This window comes from Ciona intestinalis, chromosome 4 (genome assembly GCF_000224145.3).
Source record: "Ciona intestinalis chromosome 4, KH, whole genome shotgun sequence".
NCBI classification, from domain to species: Eukaryota; Metazoa; Chordata; class Ascidiacea; order Phlebobranchia; family Cionidae; genus Ciona; species Ciona intestinalis.
The window spans coordinates 1026633-1036628 of NC_020169.2; the positions used below are offsets into that span (position 1 = coordinate 1026633).

General features: G+C 35.0%; 1 protein-coding gene across 3 annotated transcripts in view; it reads left to right on the forward strand.

The window, feature by feature from the left end:
- The window catches only part of LOC100182811 (ral GTPase-activating protein subunit alpha-1), a 32585-nt gene that overhangs the window by 10483 nt on the left and 12106 nt on the right, over positions 1-9996 (forward strand). For 2 of the 3 annotated variants that reach the window (XM_018811621.2, XM_002123916.5), the window contains 9 exons: positions 342-505; positions 848-926; positions 2013-2123; positions 2661-3023; positions 3537-3609; positions 3952-4253; positions 4560-4622; positions 5627-5823; positions 8524-8619. In XM_018811621.2, coding sequence (XP_018667166.1) covers positions 342-505; positions 848-926; positions 2013-2123; positions 2661-3023; positions 3537-3609; positions 3952-4253; positions 4560-4622; positions 5627-5823; positions 8524-8619 — 1448 coding nt within the window. The remainder of the gene's footprint in view (positions 1-341; positions 506-847; positions 927-2012; positions 2124-2660; positions 3024-3536; positions 3610-3951; positions 4254-4559; positions 4623-5626; positions 5824-8523; positions 8620-9996) is intronic. The other variant, XM_018811622.2, reaches the window with a different exon arrangement.

The following is a 9996-nucleotide window of genomic DNA, read 5'->3' on the forward strand; positions in this document are numbered from 1 at the left end:
GATTGTTTTTTTATATTTAAATTGAGAGTTTATAATTTGGTTGAAAATATTAAAAAAAGTTCTATAAAAGCGTTTCTGTCTTATATTAATATTGTTTGCCTTGGTCACTTGCATCTTACAAAAAATCGGGTACATTGCCCAATATTAATACAGACACTTGAAGGATATACTTCAATCCAGTGGTCACTAACAATGGATTGAAGCACCATAACTGCCAACTCTGGCCTAAATCTTGGTTACCACATTTTACGATCTTACTCACGCAGAATAGAATATCTTTCTTTTATAACAGTCACTCAGTAATAGGTGTTTGTATTAAAACTGAAGTTGTTGCATCACAGCATGGCAAGATAACCACCAGGTTCACAACTATGGTAATGAGAGTGTTGGTGGAAGTACAAGCATCAGTGTCAACAGTTTAGAGGAAGGAGATGATATGTTTGAAATGCTGGCTCAGGAAAGGTTGCACGCTGGCTCAAGTAAAAGTTTTGCTAGCTCTGGGGAGGTGGGTGAAATTATACAATTTTCTTTTTTCTTGAAATTTGATTTTTTGTGGTATAGTCGGATGGGGGAAGATGGGACATTTTTCTTTCTATTTTCCTGTCAATTTTGGTAGTAAACAAAGAAAATTGAAACAATTATACAACTATATTCTCATAACTCTCATAGACCGTTATTAATTGTTTAAAACCCGATCTGGATGTTTGAATATTATGTGCTAAAGGTGTCCCATCTTCCCCCACCCTACTATATGATGTCTTTTAAAACAATAAGTAAAGTAATTGTAGATATTGATATAACATGAAAGTAAATACCTTGTTTTATATTTTATTTCCTTGTTTAAAAGAAGGGGGAGGTTGTAAGTATACACAGTCAAGATTCAGCTGCCATTGATGCTGACTGGAATCCATGGGAACATATTCAAGGTACATTAGCTAGCTTGGGCTGTTTTTCCTGCTTTCTATTCTATATTCAGGGAGTCAGATTTTTATAAAATAGAATTAAAGTACTGTGGGTAAAGATTGGACACCTTCACAATTAGGGCTGTGGATTTTCCCTATTTTTGTTTAACCGTTAACCGTTCAGTTTTAACCGGTTAACCGGTTAACCGATACAAGTGTAATCCTAATAAAAGCGTCTTGTTTATCGCTTTTCTTTCGCGAATTTAAAGGCAACTTTACGATGAACGTATGGACTATGCTTGCAATACACGGGCAAACGTTCTTAACTTTAAAGTAATGCTTTCTTATTCGTATTCAAACCTGTTTTAAAGCACCTACCGGCTAAATAATCAACGTGTGAATTGCAATTATGACGCAGTTATTAACGTGTGAATTGCTATTATGTCGTAATCAATTGCCAGGTCAAACAATCGCTATTATGATGCAATGAATCCACGTGTGAATGCCTGCTTTTTCGTAATAAACACGCTGCTTGGCTGAGGAAAAATTTAAGTTGTGTATTACACCAATATAATGTTGCAAAACTAGTTAGCCTGCGGTATTAACAATCAAGATTGATGGCGTAATCGCCGTTGTAGGGCACGATCAAAGCAACAGCGTCCCTACGCACTCTGTCTTATTGCAAAACAACAATCAACGAACACGAACACGTGCCTTTCGTGTAAATAAGACAGATATTGATATACGTTTATGCCCTATGACGTCATAGTTCGGTTAACGACTTGAACTTTTCGTTAGCGGTTAACCGAATAGGTTCGGTTAACCGGTTAACCGTTAACTTTTCCACAGCCCTATTCACAATATTTAAATATCCTGATCGTGTTTTAAACAATTAACAACTGTCTATGGAAGTTGTGAGGATATGACATTATAATTCTTTTAATGTTCTTTGTTTACTTCCAGGTGAGACGAGAAAATCGAATAAAAGGTGTCCTATCTTTTCCCACCCTAATATATCTTAAAGTTACTGCATAATATATTACAAGAGTTTTTTTAACAAATGTTTTCCCATAACCTTAATTAAAATTCTTGTTATTACATCACATACAGAAGACAAACAAACTGAAAACTCCAGTGTTGACCGATTTTCAACTGAAGATATAAATGTGCTCCATGAAGCATCTAACTACACAAGCCTTGCAGCGAATGGCATCACTGTTGGTAAGTTGGTGATAGAAATCATATTAATTCATTTAAGTAAATATTGGTGATGGACGATGACAAATATTTTTGAGCTTCATATAACAACAGATCAAGGGCATGCTATTACTAAATCACAAATCATAAATTATTTATATCAATAGTAAAATATTTTTAAAATTACTGTTTTTTAACAGGGGTTAATAAATTAAGCTGCCAGGCATAATTGAAATCTCATACATTTTTATTGAATTTGCTAGAAGAGATTTGTTAGGCATAAAATGTAATGTTTGGTTAGTTTAAAAATTAAAAATGATCACAAAAACGTTGGGTTAACACCATACTCAGATGCTAAATGTTAGGGTATTTTTTTGGAGTTAAAACACAATAAAACTCTGTTTTTAAATGGACTTGACGCTTGAGTCTGCAGCAAGATCCAAACCAAAGATCACCATCATCATGCACAACATACTTAAGTTAATAATTTTACCATCCATGCACATACATACTTTGTTTAATACCTCCATCAGTAAGTCACAATATTTATGTTATCGCCAGGCGTTGGAAACCCAGTGCAATCGCACGGTTTCAACTCCGAAGACTTCGTCACCGACCCCCTTCATCACCCCTCCTCCCCTCTTTCTCTTCCATTATCCCACTCTCCTCCTGCCATCCCAGCTCGAGTAGCTCTCCCCTCAAATGTTAATTTATTTGACATCAACTACCTGTCACCAAATTTAAACAACCCCCAACCTACCTCACCCAGTGACGACTCCTCAGTTATAAGCGACCTGACCCCTACTTACCCGCCCCCAATGACCCTCAGCCCCACCCAGCCCCTCAAATCCTCGTGCCCCGACCTAACCCCCCCTCCCCACACTTGCACCACTAACTTGACACCAAGTAACCCTGATTTACACGGTGAGTTATGTGCGAATGATGTGGCACGCACACGTGATGCATGGCTCATGCACACTTGCCTGGTTTGCATGCACACACAGCACTCACTAATCCACACGCCTCACCCTACATAATGTGGCTACAGTGTTCCCCAAAAAGATTTATTTTCTTTTAAGGGAAAACTGGCCAGCTTGAAAAATAACTGTTATTTCAGTGAATTATTTGCAGCAGAACTGCTACCAGTGTTTTTAGTGGGTCAATCAAAACTAACCCTTTTTTATTTTTTGTTGTTTTTATTCTTAACCAATAATAAATAAGCCGTCATTAATTTTGTTGTTTTTTGTGGTGTTTTTGTTGTGAAAATGGTATGAGCAGATTTTTAGTTAACCAGCTAATTTTGATTTTTGCATGGGGTGTCACTAAACTAGACCAATTAATCTTAATTTAAAACTCATTGATTTATTATAGTTAATTTGTTAACTGATTAACATTACGGATAAATTTGAACATTTTTTCATACCATTAACTCCACAGAAGATGGAGCTTCTAACAGTTCAGGTCAAGATTTAAATTCTCCAACTTCAGAATTTCATCAAAAACAACTAAGGTAGTTATTATTTCCCCTAATAAAGATTGTTACTAGTTTTTTAAATCTTTGCTTAGTACTCTTATTCCTAAAGTCTTTTTCAAAATTTGATTTAAAAGATAAAATACATTTGTACTGTGAGGTCCTATTTCAGTTACTTTAAGTAAGGGATATCTCTCTTTACACTTTTATAAAATACTGTTCAATTTTAATATGTTTCGTGTGTTCTATTGGTAAAAAAGGCAAGTGATTGTAGTTTTATAAAGTTTTTAACTTTGCTTGGAAAACTTTTATCAAAGATTTAAACAAAAATTTAAAGCATTTTTTTGTATAAAAACCAGACTTTTGTACCTAAAATTTCAGTGACGCTGGCTCTAATGAATTACTGATGGGAGAACAGCACACTCCAGTGTTCACTTCATCTCTTCCATCGGATGTTGCTCCTCATGATGCGGATGACTCCTTTGAAAAAAGTGATGACACCATCCAACATCTTAAAGTCACAAAGATTGTTCACTCTGGAGCAGAAGATGTGGTTTCCGTGGAGACTTACGAGATGGATGTGGACACAGATGCACATGAGCAAGAGGAAACTCCTGAGGAAGACCTCCTCGCAACATCCACTGAAGATATTTTGCTTCAACACTGCAGCACACCTCAAATCGGTGAGCAAGTAATTGATTTATCACCCATGTATGGTAATCAACTTCTTCGTCTTGTATATATTTTCCATAGTTTGCACTTTTAATAAGGAAAACATCATTTGTCTGTTTTTTTTACAGTTTGCTATCATACAATGTATAAGTTTTTTATTAAATATTGGATTGGTTTAATGTGTTATTTCTATTCAAAACACGCTTGAGTTTTTGTGTATGTAGATTAGTAGAAACTCTCCATAGTTTTAACTTCATTCAATTTGTGTCTAAATATTTTAACAAACTGTTTATATTATGTAAAATAATATTCCACAGAAGTGAAACAAGCAAACACACTTGAAGACTCAACATTTGATGAATCTCTTCATAAAACAACGGGTAACAGAAATGAATATTTAAACCTGCAAGAATATTATTGTTGACTTGGCCAAACATTTGGTTCATTTCCACTAAGTGGACAAACACACCCGTTTATCCCATTTGTTAGATACTGTAGTATGTGATTTATGTTACATATGCTTCGTATTTAATTATTTAAATGCAAAATATTTCTTAACCAAATTGAGAGCAGTTTCGGAACTGCTGCGGCTTAGTGAGTCACCTAAATACGCGGTTCAATTTCAAGTATACAAACTGTCATCTATTAATTCAAGGAAGCTAATAACTTTAACGAAACGTGGGGCCCAAAATTCTGAAAGTTAAACACTAGTACAGCCGTTTGCCACTGCACCATGTGTGGTGCTCTCTAGCACAGCCGTGTGGCCACTGCACCATGTTTGGTGCTCTCTAGCACAGCCGTGTGGCCACTGCACCATGTTTGGTGCTCTCTAGCACAGCCGTGTGGCCACTGCACCATGTTTGGTGCTCTCTAGCACAGCCGTGTGGCCACTGCACCATGTTTGGTGCTCTCTAGCACAGCCGTGTGGCCACTGCACCATGTATGGTGCTCTCTAGCACAGCCGTGTGGCCACTACACCATGTTTGGTGCTCTCTAGCACAGCCGTGTGGCCACTGCACCATGTATGGTGCTCTCTAGCACAGCCGTGTGGCCACTGCACCATGTATGGTGCTCTCTAGCACAGCCGTGTGGCCACTACACCATGTTTGGTGCTCTCTAGCACAGCCGTGTGGCCACTGCACCATGTATGGTGCTCTCTAGCACAGCCGTGTGGCCACTGCACCATGTATGGTGCTCTCTAGCACAGCCGTGTGGCCACTGCACTATGTGTGGTGCTCTCTAGCACAATCGTGTTATAAAGAGCTCACAGCTTGCCACACAAGTACTCCAGAGTCAAAGAAGCAATAAACACTGCAGTATTTTCCTTGTCAATTTATTTTTGTGTTTTTGGTAAATAATTTAAACTGTAAAACATGTATTCCAGATACCTCACACCACAATGGATTAGAAAACTGCAGCATTATGGCTGGTGGGAAAAAAACTGGATGGTTTCCTGATGTTGCTGTTGCTCTGTGGAGAAGGTTGCTTGGGATAATGGGCGATATCAATAAAATAGAGGATGGATTAATACATGAACTTGTATTTGATTATCTGCTGGAACTGTGGGGCATACTGTTCAAAGTTAGTAGAAACGTTAGATGTATTTAAGACTTTAGGAAAATATTTTAGAGGCATTCGGATCATGTAAAATGTTAAAAAAATTTTGATTATGTAAAATATAACACATATTTTAAGCCCATTTGATCATGTAAAAAGTACATTGTAACAAGGATAGCTTTTTGCATCTTTAGTGAAACCAGCAAGGTAGTAGGGGGTCGGCTTAGACTGGAGTTTGTGGGGATATTTTTTGTTTTAATGCTAATAGTATACTAATACTTTATTTGTTGCAGTTTTTAGCAATCTGTTTATTACAAAATATTAGGTTTTAAAATGAACGACAGACATAATCCAAATTGTCTGCTATTTAAAGTGCATGGCAGAAGTATTTTTTGTTTCTATTCTGTATGGGTGAGGTCTGTGAGGACCTGGGATTTAGGTCAGATTTGGCTCATTACCCCAACAACCGTGTAGCCCGGAAGTAACGTGCACGCGGTAGTGAAGTTCTTTATTCATGTTTCAACTAAGTCTCGTTTTCTGTCCTGATTCTCGACCGGTGGACTCCATCTGCAACTATTTCTGCGAACTCGTTCTTCGTTCTGACAAAGTCACGTTTTCTGTCCATAAATAATATATTTGTTTAAGCATCTTACTAAAATCATTATATTAAAGGTACATTACTAATTTACTATTAATCACACCTTACAGTCACCAAGCTTTCACAAGCTGAGTAATATTGTTTAAAATAGTAGGTCAGTATATATAACAACATACATATTGTATGAATCAACCACAATTGTAGGTATGACTTGTAAAATAACAGTTGGTTTGGTCAGTTTTTTTTTTTATTTTTCATTTAAACTATTGCATTTTATGCACTAAAAATAACCACTAATTAGGCTTGTGTGTTAAAAACATGTTGTTTACCAAATAAATACACAGAGAAACAGACAATGTTTTTCTTACCTAATACCTGTGTTATTATAATTGATATTCTATTACTTACTAATCATATATAGATACTTGAAAAGGCTCTTTTAGTAAAAAGATACAAATTGTTGTGCCATGGCATATAAAATGTAGGTTTAATACAATTTACATATTTTTACCAGACTAGCCATTTACTTATATATGGTTAGTAAAAATTAAATTATAATAAATAACACAGGTACTTCAAAAATAAAAAAATTCCAGTTACTACTAATATTGATAATGAAGATGTATTTGAAATCCAGATTGTACGACTGATTTAATCAATACATTCAAAGGCCTTAACACGCCATCAAATATGTTAACTCCTATACGTTTTTCTAACTTTTGAACCTTTATTTAATCTATAGCAAGCCATGCCTTGCAACCTTGGATTTAGGCCATAGTTGACCTATTACCATAAATAACTGCTTCTAATATTTAACTTTAAAAAAGTCTTAAAACTGAATACGAGTTTTATGCAAAGTAACTTTTATCAATTGAATTACTCAACCTGAATCCCATTATTTATTTATAATAAGAGCCTAATTAACTGTGAATACTGGATTTACTTGTATTAGTTGCTAACATCCAACCTGAGGTGGGTTGAAACCTAAATGAGCAGGAAGGAATTGTGGATTTGGTCTGTGACGCGTTTAGTGTTAAATATATCATGTGCTGTGTTATGTTAATACAACATTGGTGATATGATGTACCAGTTAGAAAGTATTAATCATTAACTATACTTGTATATTACATGCATATGTAGTGAGTTACCCTACCATTGATTATATATGCAGTAGCATGGTAAGGATATCATGTGTGTGGGAGCTGCATTGATTTTCCATTGTTAAATGCAGTATAATGTTAAGGTGACAGGTTTGAGTGAGGATTTTGCAGTGAGGTGCAGTGTAATATTCTAACGCTAATTATAGAATTAACTTTCAAGGTCTTAGCCTGCAATGTTAAAGTCATTGAATGTATTGATTCTACAGTGTGTTTACATTACCAATCAATACCCATGCTACAACATTACCACAAAGTGAAAACTCAAGTAGCTTTCAGTGAGGATGCTAGCAAAGTAAAGCTGCCATGAAGAAAAGGATAAGATCTTTATTCAGTAACTCAAGTCTTAACTACAGCGAAGATGAGAATATAAAGCCCATACCTACTTCGGTCAGTGCTTCATCATTACTTGGTGGGAAAACAGGAAAGACAGAGCCGAGTGCAAGAGTTGATATCAATATACCAATATCAAGATCACACTCTTCAAACTATGACCGGACATACGTCGATGATCAATTAGATCTTCCTGATGCAGTTTTCTCAGAGGAGGCAGGGGAGAGTGCGACTAATGATGTTCTTACCGATCTTCCGTTACCCGATAAAAAACCAGGGACTCCAGCTTTTTTCTTTCCAAGAATGTCGAGAGGAAATCGAACTTCGATCGCTCGTAGAGAAGCAAATGATATTATTGAAAATGTAGCGTTGACAGAAATATATGAATAATGCAACTATATGTCATGGTTAAAAAACTTTTTTAATAAAAGTTTGTAATACTTTTTTATGTGAAAGAGGTATTTTTTTATTATCCCGCTTGCCATTTTAGTCACTGTACAATGATGTACATCACAGCTTTTAACTGTGTATTTGGTATAAACTGTTTAATTAAACCTGTCATTTCCAATTAAACACTGTCTAAGTAAAATCCATGTTGTAGTTATGTAACCTATCTAAGGTGCGATATTTCCACAGATGCGACAAAACATTGGAATACCAAGCGAGACACGCGAAGTTGAAGAGAGTGAACTTGTCCCACCATTAAGAATACTTGCTCCTTGGGGGTTTAAGGTGATTTAAATAATACCGTGTTCATTTAGATACACCATTGTTAATTCATATTCATTATATAAGTCGCATGGCACTCATGTGCTTAATTGTTGTTTGTTGGCTTCCTGGGAGCTATGAGTAAATACACGTTCTTCAGTATGTGTGTATGTATACAAAAGTATTGGTTAGGTTTTGTGGTCTGAAGTTAACAATGTATTCAAATGGTGGAATCTGTTTATGCAGATTTGTGTGAATAGTGGTTAGTTTATGCCTGCTTTGTAAAAGAAATACGTGTTAGTTTAGTTTAGTAGAAGGAATTTATCAGTTAGTTATTATTTGTTCCAATACGCCAGGTTAAAAGGAATTTATGATTTTTATTAAACCTTTGTTGTGTGAAAATTTGCAGTACATTGTTATGAATCTAGCAGAATGTACACATGCAGATCAAGGCATATATTTCACTGTTTAAGTTAATGATCATTGTCCAGTTGTAAATTAGAATGTGTTATTCATGTTTTGGAATTTCAATGTTTATTAGTCTAAATTTAAAATGCTATGTTTAATTGTCTGTGCCGATCTATTTCCATATACCGATCTATTTCCAACAGGCATTACAAGCAGTTGTTATTATTTACATGAGATATTCATACTTTTATAAAAATAGGTTAAATTCTTTTTTTTTATGTTAAAAAAGTTCATAAACGTTTAGTTCAATGCAGTTTGTGCTTCCTGTTGCATTGTGTTTGTAACTAACCACCAAATGGTGTTTACCAGTTGGTCGTATTTATATAGCTTTTGACATGTTAAAACACATATAAGTTATTGTATATTGCATTGAAGTTTAATTATTTCTACAAATTGCAATGCACGATAATGGGATTGAGTTTTAATTAGTGGTGCTTTACATTTTATAATGTAATGAGTGTTTAAAAGAAGTAAAACCCAGTGATTTTTTTGGAACTTAGTTTTTCTTTAAACTTCTACATAGCAGTACCATTATCACATAATATCGAATATGTTGTGATGTTGTTTTTTTTTTCAGATTAACAAAATAAAGCCTTTTTAGAACCGTGAGGATATTATGTTTATTTAATTCTGTAAATATGCTTTGAGTACTGCCAAATTTGTTTGTGTTCTGGGTCGATAAAAAAGGAGAAAAACATAGACCACCCTACTATATACACTATATAGTAGGGTGGTCTATGTTTTTCTCCTTTTTTATCGACCCAGAACACAAACAAATTTGGCAGTACTCAAAGCATATTTACAGAATTAAATAAACATAATATCCTCACGGTTCTAAAAAGGCTTTATTTTGTTAATCTGAAAAAAAAAACAACATCACAACATATTCGATATTATGTGATAATGTACTGCTATGTAGAAGTTTAAAGAAAA